This window comes from Garra rufa, chromosome 21, assembly GCF_049309525.1.
Source record: "Garra rufa chromosome 21, GarRuf1.0, whole genome shotgun sequence".
Lineage (NCBI taxonomy): Eukaryota > Metazoa > Chordata > Actinopteri > Cypriniformes > Cyprinidae > Garra > Garra rufa.
In genome coordinates this window covers 21331267-21353428 of record NC_133381.1, presented here as the reverse complement: position 1 = coordinate 21353428, position 22162 = coordinate 21331267, and the positions used below count along the sequence as shown (strand labels likewise).

Below are 22162 nucleotides of genomic sequence, written 5' to 3'. Positions count from 1 at the left end.
TTTTGCTTCTCCTTCCTTTTTCTGCTACAATTTTTATTCCACTCCCCCGCAACATCCTAAATTTTTAAATAATTACAGCCTCAATACAGTACTTTTTTTTTTTAATTTTTATTCTTTCTCTAATTCTATTTCCTTTTTTTTTTTTAGATTTTTCTTCAAATGTTGCTTTTCCTGCTACAATTTTTTCCCTCTCCCCCGCAACAGCTTAAATGTTAAAATAGTTGCAGCCTCAATACAGGACATTTTTGTGTATTTTTATTCTTCCACTAATTCTATTATTTCCATTTTGTTCCCGATTTGTCTTCAATTTTTTCTTTTCCCACCTTTTTCCACTGCAAAAAATTGTTTCCTCTCCCCCGCACAACTTAAATGTTAAAATAATTACAGTCGCAATACAGGACGCTTTTGTGTATTTTTATTCTTCCTCTAATTCTGTTTCCTTTTTTTCTTCTTCACATTTTGCTTTTCCCAACTTTTTCTGCTACAAAAATTGTGTTTCCTCTCCCCACACAGCTTAAATGTTAAAATAATTACAGCCTCAATATTCTTCCTCTAATTCTAATTCTTTTTTTTAAAGATTTTTCTTTTTCTCAACTGTTTCTGGTACAAATTTTTTGTCTAACTCTATTTACAGATTTTTTCAAGTTTTTAATTTTTTAAAGAGGTGTTTCTGCCTTTTTCACTACACACATTTGCTATTTTCTCTCTCCCTGTGCAGCTTAAATGCTAAAAATTACATCCTAAATACATCCTTATACAGCACATTTTTATTTTTTATTCCTCCTTTTCTTTTATTTACATTTTTTTTCACAGATTTGTCTTCAGATTTTCAATGTTTTTCATTTCTGCCTTATCCACTACAAAAATGAAATATAAATGTAATATATCCACTACAAATGCTAAAATAAAATTACAGCCTGAATGTGTAACAGTTTCATTTGTTTTTATTCTTCCTGGCTGACATAAGAGGACTCTAATTCCATTTACAGATAAAAATAAAGGTTTTTCATTCCGCTACAAACATTTGCTCTTTCCTCTCCTTCCGTGCAGCTTAAACGCTAAAATAAAATTACAGGCTGAATACTTTAATCTCGCAAATGAGATTCCTCACCCTAATCCACATTATGTCATTTTCTGCTTTTTTTCCACCCTCGTATTGAGTTAATATCACATTTCCAAATCCTTGCGTCTCCCATAATGCCAGGCTTACAGGAACGGGCGACGCCAGGGTTTTGTTCAGGCACCCTCGCTCACAGTGTGTTTGTAAACCATATCGAATGTTTTCACGGCCTATACGAGCATGTAAATGATCAGAGGAGGGAGAAGGGGCGAAGCCTCGGTGCATTAAAAAAGCAATCAGAGAGGAGCGGCCGTGTCTGCGCCGCCGGCGGAGGGAGCTGCCGTCGAAGCGTCTTTAACTCCATTCCGCAAAACACAGACTGCTTCATTATCCGCCAGCTCTCTGCAGCGGCAGCTCCAGTAATACTGAGTGATGTTTAAATTAGTTTACAATTTGCCTGCTCCTCGCCTAGGACAGATCGTAAGCGAAGGCGCTCAGAAATGTCAGCGGCGCTCCTAACCACCGTAACAAATTGTTGCCCGTACGCTGCACACCTAATGACTTCAAATTAGCTTCTGTGCGAGAGGCTGACAGTTTGTTACGTCTGTTAGCAACATAGCCGCCGTATCATGAGCCATAAATTGGTTTGGGCTCTCGGGGAGAATGGAGGCCTTCATCAATTTGATTAAAAAAAATTACTGTACCATAGAAACCGCAGAGACAAACTAGTTGAAAAAGAGAGAAATGCGCACACAGAGCTGTGGCGGAGCGGTTAGGGGAGGTTAACAGGAGGCCGTTTACAGAGCCTGTCCGTCATGTGCATGTCGTTCTGATTGTGTGAGGTTAGGGAAACAAATGTTACTCTCTGTTTTGAGTAAGAAGAGAACTTTATGCTGTATCTCACACTTTTCTTTGGAAATTTTCATCAGGATACGGTGGCAATCCGAGCGCGAGAAGCAGGAGGAGATGAGAGCCACAGGAATACCTGCTCTGGAGATGAGGGGGCTCCTTCCTCTTCAAACAGACACAGAATTGCCTGCCGAGGTCTAATCATACAATCATCTCTCTTCTGCTGAGCAATCATTCATAGAATGTGAACTCTGACGGCAATCGAGAGACTCCTCTGTTTGCTTTCTAAGCAGACATGGCCTATGAAATGAACTAACACATATGAACACTGAGCAGAAAAAAAACTGTGTAATGTGCAAATGTATACACACAGAGAGGCAGAAGTTCATATACAGCCATATTTTTCGACTGGAAAAATCATAAATTCTGCTACTCTTGTAGCAGAGTATACTATATGGTGTACTTCACTAAATTAAAAAAAAAAAATATTGAGAAATATTAAGATAATAGCAACTACATTCTACCATACTGTAGTATATTATAAAATGCCATATAGTACATATAAATATATACTACTATTTAAAAGTTTGAGAACAAACATAATTTTTTATTTTTTTTATCTTATGCTCACCAAGGCCAATGCTTTTATTCATTTATTTATTTATTTTATATTTTAATAGTTTATAATGTCATTTATTGTTATGATGGAAATTAGGGTAGTTTAGATCCCAAACTATTACAATATAATATAATATAATATAATATAATATAATATAATATAATATAATAAATATAATATAATAAATACATATGTACTACCATTCAAAAGTTAAAAAAAAAATGTTTTTTAAAAAAGAATCTTATGCTCATCAAGTAAAAACAGCAATATTTTGAAATACTTTTAATAGTTTACTACCAAACATTAAAAAAAATAATATAATATAATATAATATAATATAATATAATATAATATAATATAATATAATATAATAATTTAAGGTTTTAATGTTCTATTCTTACAATGAAAATTAAGATCTTAATATAACATAATATAATACAAAAATACATATATATTTTAATGTTTTAATGTTCTATTTGTACGATGAAAATTTGGATCTTAATATAATATAATATAATATAATATAATATAATATAATATAATATAATATAATATAATATAATATAAGCATCATACTATGTTATACTACAGTATGCAGTCTACTATACTATGTACATAAATGTGCCACATTCCAGAAGCTCCAGCGGTGTGGCTTCCTGCACACAGGGAAAATCCCATTAAATCCACAGGGCAAGTCTGGGTCAATCTGGCATGGAGCAGCAGAAATAACCTCCCAATCCTGCATCTCGTGCCTGGCAGGAAATTGGCACTCTGATGAGCTTTAAGCCCATTTTATGGCTTGTGTGGCACTATTGCCCGGGGCCAGTATTAGCACAGTCATATCTACAGCACAAGGCGAACTACAACACAACTTCCTGCGCAGCAAATAAAGGTGTTAACATGTTTTGGTTAAAAGACTGGATGAATAAATCTCATAAAAGAGCCTGGGCATGTTCACATGCTGTGAAACTACCACTATGTCTCTTCCCCCTTTTTTCAGGTTAACCACTCATACTATTGTCTGATTTGAGAGCTTTCTTTCTCTTTACCTCATTTTGCTCTCACTCCACAGTCAGTCACCTATGGGAAGCTCTTTTCAAACATTGAGGGCTGAAGTGGGCAGCCACTGTCTGTGACCAGGGCCATCTCAGATTAAATGCAAAAGAAGGGCTTTGTTAAGAAGATTACTGGAAACTCCTCATTCTGTCTTGTGGAGATGGGCAATAAGCAGCAGTAGAGAGAGAGAGAGGAGGAGGGGGACACTTGTCTCAATCATGGTCAGTCATGCCATTATCGTTCACAGCTAATGTCAGGAATCCTTTCAACAAGGCTGCTGGTTGGCCGAAACAGCGGGAGAAAATGCCTCCCCCCTCCATTCCTGCGGATATAGCGCTATACTGAGGAAGGATTTAAGCTAAAACTAAACAAATTGATCCTTGTCTCCTGTCACAGAGGGAGGAAAAATGCTGACCTAAGGAATATGTCACCATTGGCCTGGGTGATGGCAAACACCCTTGATTGACAAGGCACAGCTTTGTTTAGAGTTCAGGAGCGTGTTTTGCACTTGCTGAAAACAGCAATTACTCAAACACACTTTACAGGTTTTGTTCAGAATGTGCACTTACTGTACAGCGAAGCACATAAGTCTGAGACTACACTTAAATTCTAATTTTTAAAAATTAACTTAAACTTAAAAAAATAAACTGAAAGTTTTAGGATATATAAAAATGTAAAACTATATTTATGTGACCCTGGACCACAAAACCAGTCATAAGTAGCACAGGTATATGTGTAGCAATATGGGTCCAAATGATCGATTTTTCTTTTATGCCAAAAATCATTAGGATATTAAGTAAAGATCACATTCTATGAAGATATTTTGTAAATTTCCTACTATAAATATATCAAAACTTTATTTTTAATTAATAATATGCATTGCTAAGAACTTCATTTAGATAACTTTAAAGGCGATTTTCTCAATATTTAGATATTTTTGCACCCTCAGATTCCAGATTTTCAAATTGTTGTATCTTGGCCAAATATTGGATAAATATTGTTCTATCCTAACAAACCATACATCAATAGAAGGCTTATTTATTTATTATTGATATATAAATAAAAAAATATATTTTTAAACTTATTACTGGTTTTGTGGTCCAGGGTCATAAATAAATAAATACTGTATGCATTTTATATTTTTTTTAAAAAAAGGTTAGAATAATAAATAAGATAAATAAGAACAATAAAATGTAAAACATTTATGACACTGATCATTTAATTTTCTTGCACAAAAAAAAGCACAAGATGCTCTTAGGATCACTCTCAAATCATGCTGGATAAAATAAATGTCAAACAAATAATAAAATTGTTTAATTAAAAAAATATATTAATTTAATTTTCATATTTTATTTAAGCTGTAACTTGATGTAATAATCATTTGTAATGAAACTCTTTTAAAAATTAATAGTGGCATCCTGAGAACGTTGTGTTATTGTTATATTTAACTAAAATTACTAAACTACTGTTTAACATTACTGTATGGCTGGCTTAAAATAAACCCAAAATCAGATTAAAAATCAGACATAATTATTAGAGGCATCAGCAAAAGGTGAACATTTATTAATAAGCAATTTATTTATTGTTTAATTATTATTTATTGAATTTGTTAATAAATGTTCATTTATTGAACATATTAATAAATGTTAATTTCCGATCCATTTTGGGTTCATTCTAAGCAAGAAATATAGTCATTTTAAGCAATAGTTGAGTTAAATAAAACTATCCAGAAGGGTGGGTTAAACATTCAACCCAACCGCTGAGTCAAAACAACCCTCTTGACTCAGCATGTAATTTAAACTGACATTTTCATCAGATTTTTAACATCCAATTTGAAGTTTTAAAGCTGTATAAAATATCTACTTTGCTATTTTTCATCTAGACTGAATGTGTCACAACCAGACCATCCAATCCACGGTTCACAGTGAGAGTTTCCCTGTAGTTGTGTTTAATTTCTATCTCTGGTCATGTCCTACCTGGAATATGCTTGGCCCAGCCAATGTTGACCACCAGTTCCCTGTCTGCCAGGTCGCAGAGCGTGGTCAGGGCTTTGATGTCGCTGTCGGGCACGGTGGGGTCAGGCATGGCGTAGATCTTCTCAGGCTCCGCCACCAGCAAGTGAGACACAATCTTGTTATCTGCAAGGCAGCCAAAGGGGACTGTATTTGAAAACCGAGGGGAGAACAAAGAAACAGATTGGGATTATACCAGCAAGGTCATATAGTGTTTGGTTCAGTAGCAAAGAAAGCAATCAGATAACATGAAATATTGGCAGAGGTGTTTTCTTTGGGCCAAAAGATGGTGTTGTGGCACTGAAAATGTGTTGTTGGTGTACGACTGAACGCCTGGTGTCATTTATAATAAAAAATAAAAGTGTTTTGTGTTTCTTGTTTATAAGTTAGAAGAGAGTTTGATGGTGCAGAGCAATCCACTGCTGTTTTTTAATTCACATCTGTCTGATTCTCATTGTGGATTATATTGTGCATTTTGCATATAGAGACTAGTGTTCGGGTTATTCTGTCAATCTAATGAGAGAAAGGACACACATTTCAGATCGGATTGCGTCGGCGAGGGAGATTGGAATAGGTAATTAGCGACACCCTTACAGTTAAATGAATTCATTTGCTGTTTAATCATCTATGTCAATGCAATATGATAGACAGACAGAACCCAAATACAGCACAGCAATCTCTGTGTGCGTGTCTGTGTGTTCGCAAGGCCTAGATGAATCACTTTGAGCCCGGTGCATCTGTGTTTGAGGTCCGAGGACAAAACGGATCACTAAATTAAAAGCATTAACTTCTGAGGTGTGTGTGTGTGTGTGTGTGTGTGTGTGTGTGTGTTGGAGGAGGGGAAGAAATGGATCAATCAGCCCAGCCCTGCTACTCCAGGGAGTGGGGGAGCCTGTAAGTGCTATCTCTAGGTAAATCTTATTTAATGTTTCCCTAATTAGAATCAATGCAACCCAATTTCCAAACCCCATGCCTTTGTTATGTGCAAATAATCAATCAGGTAGGCTGGGGCCATGGCTGCTCTTCACTGTTTGTGAAAACAGAGAAAGAGATAGAAAGGAATGAGAGAAAAGATACAGAGAGCTCAGAGACAGACTGATAAAAGCCTCTATTAATGGGACGCTGGACTAAAATACGAAGACCCTTTACAAAACCTAAACATCTGTCTGTATGCCCATGCAAGTGTGGACGTATTCTGGATTACCGACTGAAGAAAAAACATCAGATGGGATTTATGTTAGAAAAAAGATATTTAAATCCAAAACGAAAAAGCAAATTTTTTACGCTTTGGGTAAAATCAACCAAAATCTTTAAAACTGATTGTCAGTATTATGTTTGAATAAAATATTTCAAATCAGCATAACAATGTGCACACAAAGAATGTGATGACAATTTTAGAGTTAACAGACTGAAATTAAAAACCAGACTGGCTCTTTTAACTGAAAAGTGGGAAGGATGCCATATTGAGTGCTTTGTCTGGTTCATTTTCCAATGAGTGGTCCATCTCTTCCCCCTTATACTGTCTCTGAGCAGTCCCCATCCTGCTAGCATACAATAGCAAAGAAAAAAATGAAGTAATGAAAGTGGATGGGAGCTGGACATAGAGAATAAGCTTTAAAACAAGTTGCTTTGGGTGGCTGGAAATAAGCCTGAACCTGGAAGAAGGGATCAGTAGGATTAGGCGGAAGGTTATTCAGAGCGGCATATTCCTAAAATGATTTCTACCACTGTAATAATTAAGATTATTTCCACTGCTATCATGCATAAAAGCATATTGTATTCCAGGAGAATATGCTACCATTAAGTAAAAAGGCTTTAGGGACAAATCTGTTAAGCGCTGCCGTGCTGTCTCTTTGCAGAGCAGTCTGACAGCGCGGAAGCTCCGGTATTGTGGGTTTGATGTCTTTGCCAGATTGGATTTAATCCGGATTAGGCCTCTCTCTCTCCCTCTCGCGCTCGCTCGCTCACTCTCCCCTAACACACACACACATGCACAAACATCTTTGTCGATGTCGTCTTTGGCTCTGTCATATACTACATCTCTGTCTTTCTTGTTTTGTTTCCAATTTCCTGGTGCATCGGAAAGAAGGCAGGTCACCATAAGGTGACATTGAGATATTAGCGAAAGATTCTGTGTTTTATCTTTTTTTTTTAGGATTGATGGATGCAAAAAAATTAAACTTGAAGCGATACCCTCCCAAAAAAAGAAAACTGTCATTATTTACTCATTTTGAACCTAACTGAAATTTTAACAAATTAAACTCAAATTTCAAATGACTTTTTTTCTTATGCACAGCACAAAAGAAGAGATTTTGTACATTTTCTTAGTATTTGTTTGTTTAAAACCAATTTGGACCCCACTGACTTTCATTGTATGGCCAAAAAAAATACTAAGAAATTCTTTAAAATATCTTCTATTAAGTTCTGCAGAAGAAAGTAAGTCATACAGATTTGGAACACCATAAGGAAGAGCAACTAAATGTTTAATTTTTACATTCAAAATGTGAGTGTTGCCTAAAAAAAGTGTATTTGTATGAGAAAAGGTTCTTGAGGCTAAGAAAAACTAAGAAATAAAAAAATAAATGTGAAGACATTTAATGAATACAATGTTCTTACATGGCTTTTTGGGTGGCAGAGCCAGCTGAGGGTTCAAATAGGGGCTGTTTTCTGCATCTATCCGGCGTTTGTACTTCTGTCTTCCACCACGCACACGGTCCAGTCGAACGCCTGATGAAAAAGAGAAGACAATAAAAAACAACATTTACTTTTCACACATCATTCTAGCACGAACACAACCTCTTCAATAAAGCAGTCAGATAACCTGCGCTGTCACTTTAAAAGCACTGCGAGGGGAGCGGGACGCTGTGAGCCCGCCATAAACGGCACGGCAGCTGTCAGTGGCCATTTCAGGGATGTGGACAGGAGATGACCAGCTGCTGACAGACAGGGGCACAGTCGCTCTCTCCATGTGACATCCGGACACGCACCTGCCTATCTCCCGCTCGTGGCGTGTGTGCATCTTTAGAGCACTCAACTCTCAGAAAAATAACAGCTAAACAGTGGAGAGCCATTTGTGTTGCGCTAACACGCATTCTCAAAAGTGTTGGTGACAACAATTACAGGAGATGTTAACACTCAAGAGGCGTTCGAGTACTCAAGTACTTGTGTGAAGCACCTTACCGTGTCTTTAAAGGCGTCCCATTCTCCTTCATCATTTAAAGCTCCCGTCGATATTTCCCCCCACAAAGAACGCAAATAAAGTGTGATGGGTGGGTAATTTATTGAAGTGCAGCGGTTGTGAAAACATTCTGAATCCATCCATCGCGACCCGCGATTCTGATGAGTGCAGAGCCTTAAAGACCTGTCCCTGCTTTTAATTAATTGACATACAAAAGAGCCTTAATTTAATTATGCAAACCTCTCCAGGGGATGGGCGGTTTCCGTGGAAACCACTTAAAGGTGGCCCAGGACCCGTTTCATGTTGCATGCTGGAGAGGAACGGAATGGACATGAAGGCCCACTGGGCCGGCCCTCGTTTCACAATTAAAACACTAGAATTCTCGTTTATCTGAATGGCGCTCAATCGCCAACTCCACTGGGCTTTCAGGACCTGACACTTTCTGAATAATTTAACAATGAGATGCACCTTTCTCATATTGAAGAGCACTGACTGAAATTTTGAAGTGCTGCTTATGGGTTTTACCTGATTATATTTTCACTCAAGTAAATTTATGTCAATTGTATGGAAGCCGTTTTCACCACTGAATAAAAAATGTATTATGATTTTTTTTTCAGAATTGTGAGATATTAACAAGTAATAAGTTTCTCACAATTCTGACCTTTTTCTCACAATTCTGACAATTCTTTTTTTTCTCAGATTTAAGAGAAATAAACAGGCAGGTCTGATTTTAATATAAACTCACAATTGCAAGAAAAAAGTCACAATTCAGATTTTTTCTCAATTCTGACTTCTTTTTCAGAATTACGAGAAATAAACAGGCAATTCTGACTTTTTTTCTCAGAATTGTGAGATATAAACTCACTACTGGGAGTAATAAAGTCAGAATTGCGGGATATAATATCACAATTGCAAGCAAAAAGTCAGAATTGCAAGATTTTAAGAAATAAATAGGTAATTTAGATTTTTTTTTTCCAGAATTGCATTATATAAAGTCAAAATTACAAGATATAAAGTCAGAATTGCTTAATTTAAACTCGCAATTGCATCCAGTTCTGAGGGAAAAAAAGACTCATATTCATATCTCACAATTCTGAGAAAAAAAGTCGAATTGCATAATGTAAACTTGCAATTGTGAGAAAAAAGTCAGAATTGTGAGACAAAAAGTTGTAATTACCTTTTTTATTTTTTATTCTGTGGCAGAAATGGGCTTCTATACAATGGAGGTGACATAAAAAAACACCCTCATTTTGTCCCTAATATTTAGTTCAGAAGGTTTGAATGCTTACTGTTGCTTCAAAGGGGAAAAAAATATGTATTAAGAGCCGGGGGGTGGAAACTTTGTGAATTTGAAGATCAGGGTAAATTTTACTTATTTTGTCTTCTGGGGAACATGTACGTATCTTCTGTAGCTTCTGAAAGGCATACATCCTCATTCTATTCAAAAGTTTACACCCCTGGCTCTCAATGCATCGTTCTTCCTTTTGGAGCATCAGTGAGTGTTTGAACCTTCTGTAATAGTTGCATATGAGTCCCTCAGTTGTCCTCAGTGTGAAAAGATGGATCTCAAAATCATACAGTCATTGTTGGAAAGGGTTCAAATACTAAAAAAAAAAAAAAGAGAAAAGAATCTGTGGGACCTGAATTTTTGTTTTTCTGAAGAACAGCGGGCAGTTTAACTGTTCAGGCCAAACAAGTGACTCATGAACAACTATCAGTAAACAAAAAAAATACAGCTGTGGATCATTCAGGTAACAACACAGTGTTAAGAATCAAGTGTATGTAAACTTTTGAACAGGGTAATTTTTATAAATTCAACTATTATTTTCTCTTGTGGACAATATGTAAATGTATTTTACGAGAAATGTGTTATTCAGGTCAGCACTAAATAAAAAATGATTTTGGTAAAATAATTAAAATTTAGCAAATTTTGACTTTTGACTTCAACTGTATATTGCCTATATTTTTTTTTTTATATTAAGTATAAGTATAGATCTGGGAAGTATACAATAAATAGAGATACAACATAACCATGACATGAACTTGAAATCACACTGCGCAGATTTTCAATTATAACGTTTACACTTCACGTTCATAACATTCGCTGACCAACTAGTGTGTTATGCTCATTAAAATACTGCTTTATCCCATTACTGATGTCTTTCTAAATAAGCTATTCATTCCTACTAAATAGTGACCACAGCCGTGATATTTCCTCTTATAGATCAGTGTTTCGCTATGACTGCACAACACGCTGGCGTATTTTGGGACGGAGTGATAATGAGTTTTAATTAACTTTGACCCTGGCTAGTTGTTGATTATGTGACATTGTACTCCAGGACAAAAGCAGATCCGTGACCCTGTTTGCTCACATTCCCACAAAGGAACACAGGTCCCACAGGCTTCATTTTACATGAGAATGGTGGTCTTAAAACGATGTCACATTGCTAGCATAACCTCCTTGATGCCAGCACCCGAAATATGCAACAACCACACGACACTCACATGTTGACAGCCTCTCATCTTAACAAGACCAAGCCCCCCCGCCAGAAACCGAATCCTGCTCCTGCCTGGGTGCCTGGACTGCAGGGTTTATTGGGCTAATTCACTGCTACAGACATGCTTGTAATAGCATCACCTGCAGTCTGTGCGGCATCTCACATCTTGGTACCTCAAGAAACCTACATCTGTCATCCAGGTTAATGTGGATCACATAAATGGATCTGGATTGGTTGACTTCTCCTAGATCTGCAGATGACATCAAACTGTGTATAAAGTTTTGTGTCCAAGCTGCATCTTCACTGGCCTGCAATGCGCTGGAAATAGATGAGGAATTAATGCAGCACAACCCTGAAAGACGCCCTCTACGGTAGGATATTATTAGGAAAGCCTCCCTAGCTGCTGAAGGAGGATCGTTCAAGGATTTACACACTCCAAAACAAACAACATTGGAATAAGTTACCCTTTGTTACTGATTTGCAGCCAGCTTTGTGGCTTCTCTTATATGGTTAAGATTAAGATGCGGCTACGGGATGCCGACCCGGGGGGCGATCGTTACCCTCCACAAACGGCGAATGTGGCTTCACACCATCGGGATACATCTGTCTGCTGATAGACCTTCTATCGCCACATGACTGTAAAGCAAGCAGGCGCCTGGCTGCACATGGTGCGCCGCTGGGTCAGGTTTCACACAGACGCAGATACAAAGAGCTGCCGATTGTTTGTTTGCCGGTGTATCTATGGGCCCGTGCGGAATGATCTTGATGAATAACATTGCTTCATGGGATACACACCGCAGAAACCACTCTGAAGTTACAGTCTAAGAACAGACCAAATACATCTTGCCACACAGTTTATGTGAATATTGTGGGTTTCTTTGAAAAGAAGGACAAGAAGAGTTCATTTAAAGAGACAGTTCACTCAGAAATTTTAATTCTACATCATTTTCTCACCCTCTGCCTTTTGAAATCTGTATCTGACTTTTTTCTTCTTCTATGGAACATAAATGGAGATATTTAAAGTAGATTGCCCAAGCTGCTCTTTTCCATACAGTAAAAGTGAATTGAGACTACAGCTTCAGCTACAGCTTTTTTAATCAATGATGATTTTATTTTCTGTCATTTCCTCACGTAACGCTATCATATGCCTTAGGAAGACTATATCAAAAGAATATAGCTTTTATGATGCTTTATTTATTGTTTTTGGCAGTTGACTGACCCAGTCCCCATCCACTTTCATTGTACTGAAAAAAATCAGCGTGGACCTTCTTAACTATGTTTAATTTTGTGTAGCACTATAAAAATAAAGTAATATAGACATGGAAGGCATGAGAGTGAGAAAATGATGACAGAATTTTAACTTTTTAATTTTGGAGCAGACTGTCCCTTTAAATAATAAATTCCTTTAAATGACACAAAATAATGCATTTGGCTATATTTTTCACTTCACTATTCTATTTTTTAAATGGTCCACTGCTATAAACAGCTTCAAGCTCACAAATAATATCATTTATATGTTCTGAAATGTACCTTCTGATTAGCTTCATACATTAGCACTAAGTAGGACATGAAATGCTGTTAAATATTTTCACAGCAAATGCCTCACATTTCATGAAGGCAGACAGAACGAGAAAAAAAGGGAGAATTCATTTCACACTGTTGTAAATCCCCAGTAGATTACAAGATTTTACAGTTTTAATTAAGATGACAAATATACTAGTTGCTTCATGGTGGAATCCCTTTTCCCTTGTTTTAAATTATCCTACTATCCTCTCCGCACCTCCCCCCACGTTTTTATTAGGACCCACAGATGACCGTAAACTTCTTACAAGGCTTGTTTTGAATTTCATAGGTGGCGTGGAATCCTGCAAGGCGTCTGCAGAAATTTACGGGGACGTGTGAGAGAAACAATCAACCTGGCAGCAATGTGTGCCACTTTAAAAAAAAAAAAAAAAGACTAATTAATCAGACATGGCCAGAGAATTCTGATGTCTCGAACTTACATCATTATATTACACCTATTCTTGTTTAGCAGTCAACAGCATGCGTGCAGACACACTAAAGAGGCGAGGAGACTGTTGCTTCGGCCAAGGCTGATGGGGCACTGGAGAGTAAATACGGCAGCCAAATTTCTCGCAGCTGACACGCGTAAACACTACACCGCTTCCACTCAACAAAGGCTTAAGTGTTCACAGGAACGGCAAACGTGTGCTGATAGTTCAGTTTCTTTTTACAGGTGCTATGCATCACAAGAGTATAGCTTTCTCTCTGATGAATATATATAGGGTCAAGCACTTAACCAGCTAACTCTGGCTACTAGAATAGATCTTCAATCAACAGTATGTATAAAAGGAAAATGCGACACTGACCAAACTAAACATGAGGAGAGAATGTTGATCTGATTTATTTACTACTGCATTGTAGTGTAGCACAATCACTCAATCCACTACTTTTGTATCATTATAGTGTTTGTTCAAAGAATACTGGCAAGAAACTGTGCTATATTCAATCATGAATGATTGATATTCATCAATCAATAGTGCTCATTAGGGTTCATTAAGTGAATTTAAGAAATTACTGGCTATATATATTTTATTTATGTAATTTTTAGTGTAGTTTTTCTTTGCATATTCTGCCAAACAGTGTGGATCAAGTTGACATCAATCAATCAGTTAATCATCAAATAAGTAAGTTTTGACAACTTAATATGTTAAATATTGCACATGTGTTTAAACATGTATTTTCTAAAGCTGTCACTTACATCTGAGAAATTCCGTCTATCATTCTTACGACTTAATTCACACCTTGTACTAAGTTTGTGGTACTGTTCACTGGTAACTGCATACTACTTACTTGCCAAAGACAATTTGTACTCACATTTGGCTCTCGGTTGATGTTAATTTTGGACCCTAGTGCTCCTCCTCTAAGAAAGCACATTTAACAGTCATTAGGCGCTGACAGAAATGAATACAGGGTAAAAGTACCAGTCCACTAAGCTGCCAAACTCCATTAAATGTTCACCTCAACTCTTTCTCTTTCTCTCTCGTAAAGTAAATATTCTAGACGCAAGGCCTAAGAACATCACAACCCACCCTCATAGCTGAAATGTTTTTGTCAACATGTCACCTTTCCTATTTCACCGAAGCCCACATTTTCTAGTCTACTCCATTAAAGATATAAGCTTTTATGTGGAAATAACTGTGACCTATGGCAAAGGGCAAAACAAAGTGCGTCCCAAGTGCCAAGGCCAGCCCAGCAAAGGGGGACACACCCCCTTCTGAGAAAAAAAAAAAAAGTGATTCCCAATTGCAATCAGCCGAGTTTACACACATAATGTAAATGGGCCTCAGACAAATGAACACGGGCGAGCAACAGGACCGCTGGTTGCCAGATCCCCTGAGATCTACAGGAATGAATTATTAAATCTTCACCGGGACGATGCGAGAGAGAGAGCGCAGGAAGAGGAGAGAGGGGGGTAGACACACACTGTCATCTGAATCTTCCTCTTAATCCAATGAGAATTTATTTTCTTTGCCGCTGTAAATGTTGATCGCTAAGCTGTGGGACAAGTGCACTCTGTGGTGCCATTCATGCATAAAATGTGGATTTCTATTTGATTTTCTGATGTTTAAGCCTGTTAAATTCACCCTCGCTCCCCTGGCACAATCGCCTCCCCTTGAGTTTCTCCATAACGTAATTACACCGAGGAGCAAATATTGACAGCATTTGTCTTGAGCTTTGAAATGTTCAAAATCCCAAACAGAAAAACCCAAAAACAAACAAACTCAGAATAACGTCTGGGTTCTGCATTTTGATTGGCCGGCTACTGAGGGTGGTACTTTGAATTCTGGAATATCAGAGGCGATGCTTTGAATTTTTGACGGTGAAAGATTTTCACTCGTGCTCGGCTTAGCCCTTGACAAGGATTTGCATACTTTGAAATGTGCTGACCATCGGCAAGTAAACAGACGTGACCACCTTGACAAACAAGTCAGGTTTGGTGTGAGGGAGAGTGCGTGTTGTTGTGTGCTCCGAAAAAAAGGGTGTTAGCAGTTTGTTTCGATTAGACACCAGGCACAAATCAACGTCACATTCTAGAAGAAAAAAGACCACAATCCCTTCAAAACCTATACTTACAACTCACACCACCAGAAATCTTATGAAAGAATAAGCGCATTTGCACTGAAAAAATAGTTTTTTTTTTGTTTTGTTTTTTTAAGATAACTCTTGTTGCTCCGTTCTTGTTGGCCTTTAACAGCTTAAAGTCACCCTATTTAAAATGTAATAAGTAGTGTAACTATTTCAATTACTTAAATAATAATTTTTAAATTACTTTTCTAAATTTGTAACCAATGTTCAACTGTTCATCATTTTCAAACATTTAAAAACCGGCAGGCAGGGTTAACCTTACAGTAGTACTCAATTATAATAATTTAATTTTAAAGCACAGCCACCACAAAACCAGAATTTAGCACCTCTTTTTACTTTTAGATTGTTCTGAGGTTAAATACAGATTTAAAATCATATCAAGAAATACTAAATATTAATACAAGAAGTATTCAGATGTAACCCCCTTTTGTAATCGTTAACATTTTTGTAAGTATCTGTAATTTAATAACAGATTAATTTCCCTGTAATTGTAACAGATTACAGTTACACTTAGTTTGTAATTAAATTACGTAACTCCGTTACATGTAACTAGTTACTCCACAACACTGGTGTTTATGAATACTATATATATTTATACATATTAACATATTGCACCAAATAGGTTAAAATCCACCTAAAATCAAAGTTTACCAACATTCTTGCTCCTGACAAACTTAACAAATAACTGTATTTTTCCTGAGTTATGATTATAATATAACCAATTATGATTCATTCTAACTGCGTGTCTTTATATACCCATGCTACTTAGTTTTGTGGTCCAGGGTCACATTTTATCATTTAAATTAGGGTTTTTTGTTTTTTTTAATCTGAATATCCATAAGTGTGCACGTGTATTTGTGTATGCACAATTCAAATTGAGTATATTGTTTGAGACACAGTTTTAAAAAAAATCAATTGAAATATACACATCTACAGGCACGTGCAGAGGGGGGGGGGGGGGGGGCGGAGGGTGCTCGAGCACCTGCCCCTTTTGCTTAGATGCCCAAAGTGCCCTTCTGTCAGAGGGCACCTGCAGGTCCTAAAAACTCCAAAATTTAGTTGTATCAAATTTGAGGCCATAAAAAGTTTGAAATATGTTAAATAGTATAAGAAGATACTTAATTATAATTTAGGAGGTCGTAAATTTGGAACGATATCGCGAAAGGGCTGGATTAAACTTCAAAGTCAAACTTAAAGCGCCCCCTTGTGACAGAGAATGACTTTTTCTTTTCCACATTTTTTCAGCTCTTTATGGTCAAATTATTGCAATTATCGACCTACGTTGTTATGCAGCAAACACAGAGTTGTAAATGTGAAAGAAGTGAATGTGCCTTCTAAGCATCTAAACAAATAAGACAGTAATATTTATGTTTTAAATAAATATAATAAATGATAAACTCGATTTATCCCTTTTAATGGAAGAAAGGCTGAAATTCCATTGTATAAGATATTTTGTTTTGTTTTGTGTAAAGCTGTATCTGAAATTATAAATCATGCCATTTTATGCCTTAATATTCTACTGTACATTGTCAAATCCTACTCATACTGTTCATTTTACGTCTGCGGCTCTTAAAAAGGGTCACAGTTTGCCTTAAATTGATATTTAAAATATTTTAAACAGTGAAATTATATTCCTTCCTTAATTTGTTTGTTTTATTTCTATACTCTGCAGTAAAGCCTGTTGTCTACAATCTTACAATACAATACAATACAATACAATACAAAGTGAAAAAAATATTACTGATTCTGTTGTTTGAGTCCTGAAACGCAATTTAAACTTCAAATAATTCATAATTTGTCTTATTAAAGACATTGTTACTTGTTACATAAGTAACTGGATGCCTACAATGAGGTGATGGACCCTAGGGGCTCTTTAATGCCTTGTTTCAGATGCCCTTTTTATACTTTGAGCACCTGCCCCTCTCTCTGCACGGCCCTGCACATCTAGATGCACAAAATCACAGGATAAGCCCACCAACGTGCCGCATCTCTCTCACTCGTTCATTTTGGGCCAATATTCGATCCTATAGTACCTGGAAGAGACCCTCCTCCATCACCGCCCACCCCTCTGCACACACCTCTCACTTAATAAAGAGCTATCCGAACAAGCTCATTTATTTTCCAGAAAATTAACTCACTTTCAGTCCTGATTAATGATTTTAATCTAAATGAATCAAATTAAAAATTGAAAATTATATTTCCAAAGCCCACAAAAAGGGGGGAAAAAAGACAAGGAGAAAAGACCATTCCCACTTAACAAATGAGCCTTCAAATATTAAAAGAGGAGCAGGAGTGGGTGATCCTAATGAAATGTGTCCGGTGCTTGGCTGCCTCTCCCTATACACAGCCACATCCAGAGCTGGAGAAAAAAGGAGATACACAGAGAAAATAAAGAGATGGGAGAGGGGGAGCCCCGCTCATTGTCCGCAGAAAATCCGGAGAGAATTACTGAGCTATCTACTTACTTTAATTATTGTGTCATGCCCTGTACATTCTCAACACTACTTAAAGCCAGAACGATACAGAAGTGAACAGCCCTGGTCATGTGACTGCAGTGGGCCGAATGTTAGTGAGTGGGCATTGACTGATGCGGACGAATGTAGTGTGATATTTCTGCACAGAAACTTGAGTCGTGGCTGGCTGCGTCTCCTTCTGGGCTTTGTTGCTCACCTGCCAAATGCTTGGCTGACTTAATAGACAAAGTGATGAACGGCGATCATTTTGGGGCGGAGGAATATTGCTGACTGCCGATATTGGAATCACTTCTGATTGGATCACCATCGGATTTCCCACTTCAAACGGAGAGAAGAGAGAGAGGGGTGATCGGCGTCTAGGTCAAATTGACATGTTTGTGCTTGCTTTGCGAGGGGAAAAACACAACTGGAGCGTTTGTGAGTGGAACGGTGTCACTTGTGTAAAGCTGTTATTGGTTATCGAGTCATGGCTGTTCAGAGGCGAGCACAATTTTTTTATGACCCATTTTTCATCCAGGATCCCCAGTATAAAGGACACTGAAATTTTAGGGGGGTGGCGAGCGCTGATGGAATGTCATCCAAATGATTGAAATGTTGAAATTCATAATTGGAAACACAGTGCTATCTTATGGCCCTCTCCTTCCACACACACACATACAAAGACAGACACGTACGGCGGGCTCCTTCGCAGCAGCAGAGGCATGTGTGAGGCTGGGCAAGGCAGTGGTTTTTATGGTAATTGAGGCAGTTATATGAGGTGGATGTGGACAGCGCCTTTCTTCTGCCGAGACTTAAAGAGAAATAAGCGTGTGTTATCTTCCTGCCGGCAGAGCCGCCCTATTGTTGATTCAATAATACAAGACGGCTCTTATCAGGGCTCGGGGTGACTGATTGGCAGGCCGATATGTTTAGACAATGTGCCGTGTTCAAACTGAATTTACCCAGGCCTCTGGTCTGCCCAGGAGCAAGCAGAGCAGAGCGAATTAACACCACACAATGGACTGAGACTCTTTCAACATCTCTACATGCCCCCCTTGGCCCATGTCTTTTTCTGGACTAAAACCCATGATGTCTACAACCCTGTATAATGATTTTATATAATAATAATAATAATAATAACAATAATAATAATAAGACTAATATAAAATTGAATGAAAACAAAAAAATCTATGCAAATGAATACATATAAATAATAAATATAATAATAATAATAATAATAATAATAATAATAATAATAATAATGATAATAATAAACAATAATAATAATAATAAAAAATAACAAAAATATACTTTTTTATAAATATTGTATTATAAATATTGAAAATATTTAAATGGGGGAAAAGTCCTTAAATCATCTGATTCTACTGTCAGACTGATAATAATAGAATACAATGGTATTTAAAAATATGTATTAAAATAATAATATTACAAAAATATACTTTATATACATAGTATTATAAATATTTAAAATACTTTAATGGGGGAAAAGTCCTAAAATTGTCTGCTTCCACTATCAGACTGATAATAGAATATAATGAAATAAATACATAAATAACAATAAAAATAATAATAATAATAAACAACAACAATTAATTTAGTTTTATATAAAATAAATTAAATTATTATATAAAATTAAATGAAATACACAAATAATAACAATATTAAGAATCATAATAATAACATTAAATAAATAATCAAATAATTGCTAAAATAAATTAAAATGATTTCAATTGATACATTTAGCGTTGATATCATCTGTTTCTTGCCAATAATAATAATAATAATAATAATAATAATAATAATAATAATAATAATAATAATAATTTATTATCAGCAGTTTAACAGTAGAAGCAGACAATTTCAGAACTGTTTCACCAATTAAATATTTATAATACTATTTATATAAAGTATATTTTGTTATTTTTGTATTATTATAATAAGTAATAATAATAATAATAATAATAATATTTTATTATCAGCAGTTTGATTTCAGGAATTTTCCCCCATTTAAATATTTTAAATATTTATAATACTATTTATATAAAGTATATTTTTTGTTATTTCTTATTATTATTATTATATAAAATTGAATGTGATTTTAAAACAATAATATTAATAATCAATAACATTAAGTAAATAATTGCTTTTAAAAAGTATTTAAGTATTAACTGTATTCAATAAAGTATTCCTATTGGGACTATTTACCTAAAAATTAAGCCCTGATATCGTTTGTTTTTTTCTATCTGACAACATATGTGAAAAAAAAGCAGAAAAAATGTGAATGAAGCACAAAAAGTTACAAATAAATAAATAAAGCATAACAAAGATACACCAGGCACTGCAATTAAAAATTTAGCTTTAGTTACGCTTTTCAACAAAGAGCAAAATAAATTAGAACAGTGCGGGGAAAAAAACCCAAAACAATCATAGACATTGCTATTCCGACGGGGTAGTTCTCTGAGGACACCCGAATAAACGAAAAACTGTAGCTAATTTGCACCATTATTTTTTACCATGGTTCTGTGAGAAAATCATAAATATGCTTAATTCAAACAGGATTTAAATCATAAAGTATGTCTGTGAAATTTACCAGGGAGAACCGACTGTCCGTCTGAATAGGGCCTTGATTTAAAACTGCATCAACTTAAAATCAAGGAGTGTAATTGTGTTTACATTCAGGGTTTCTGTTTAATCCAAAGAGACACCCAATGGTGGGCAAAAGCCAAGGCAGAAAGAGGTGTTAACAACACACGGGTGTGTAGGGGTGAGATATCGGCCAGGGGAGGTGGTGGCCAACATTGCAGGATCAAAAGGAGCGATTTTTGCCTTCATCTGGCCTGATGGTGGAGTAAATGAGAACAGATCAGCGCTGCGGTCTGTGGGCAGGTGGCTGTCGGCCGTCGTCCGTCTCCCAGCCATTAAATTGCTGGCAAGATGGAGGGCCTTCCTTTCCTGTAGCCACACTTACAGATCAAACACTGACAAATGAGATGTAACTGCACTTGTAAAGCAAGGCTACAATCTGTCAAAGTACAATATAATTTGTGATCTGACGTGGCAACCACGTTGTCTATTCCTGACGTCGCAGCTTGCTTGGATTCACCTTTGAAATATCACAATTTCTTTCTTTCTCTCTCTTTTGCCACATTATTTTATAGTTACTCAGTGATGCAGATTTTTGTGAAGGTTGCTAACTATTATAATGACCTATACTATTTTGCTTTTTGTTAAAAAAAAAAAAAACTTCAGCATTTAAACTTAACATCTAAGTAAACAATTTAAATTGTAAAAAAAAAGCAATAATAATACTAATAATACTACTACTAATAAGTATAATAAAAAATATGTTTAGAACAATATAAACAATATATTATATATTATATATATTTTAAAGATGTAAATGGGGAAAAAGTCCTGAAATTGTCTGTCTTTACTATCAGACTGATAATAATAAAATATAATGGTATTTAAAAATATATAATAATAATAATAATAATAATAATAATAATAATAATAATAATAATATACTTTATATAATTAGTATTATAAATATTTAAAATATTTAAATAGAGAAACAATGTCTGCTTTTACTATCAGACTGATAATAAAAGAATATAATGGTGTTTTTAAAAAATGATAATAATAATAAGCAATAATAATAAAATAACAAAAATATACTTTATATAAATAGCATTATAAATATTTAAAATATTTAAATGGGGAAAAATCCTGAAATCATCTGCTTCTACTATCAGACTGATAATAATAGAATATAATGAAATTAAAAAATAAATAATAATAATAATAATAACCATTAACAAAAATAACTTTTAAAATATTTTATATATTTAAACAGAGAAAAAGTTCTGAAATCGTCTGCTTCTACTATCAGAAGGATAATAACAGAATATAATGACACTAATAAGCAATAATATATATATATATATATATATATATATATATAATATATATATATATATATATACTTTATATAAATAGTATTATTAATATTTAAAATATGTAAATGGGGAAAAATTCCTGAAATTGCCTGCTTCTACTTTCAGACCCATAATATATATATATATATATATATATATATATATATATATATATATATTATATATATATATATATATATATATATATATATATATATATATATATATATATATATATATATATATATATATATATATATATATATATATATATATATATATATATAATAAATATATATATATATATATATATATATATATATTTATAT

At 35.2% G+C, this 22162-nt stretch overlaps 1 protein-coding gene across 2 annotated transcripts in view; it reads right to left on the bottom strand.

Moving 5' to 3' along the window:
* esrrga (estrogen-related receptor gamma a) overlaps positions 1-22162 on the bottom strand; it is a 66443-nt gene that overhangs the window by 26759 nt on the left and 17522 nt on the right. Inside the window, exons 3-4 of one of the 2 annotated variants that reach the window (XM_073826878.1) lie at positions 8213-8323; positions 5561-5743 (exon numbers count right to left, since the gene is read on the bottom strand). In XM_073826878.1, the coding sequence (XP_073682979.1) occupies positions 5561-5743; positions 8213-8323 (294 nt within the window). The remainder of the gene's footprint in view (positions 1-5560; positions 5744-8212; positions 8324-22162) is intronic. The other variant, XM_073826879.1, reaches the window with a different exon arrangement.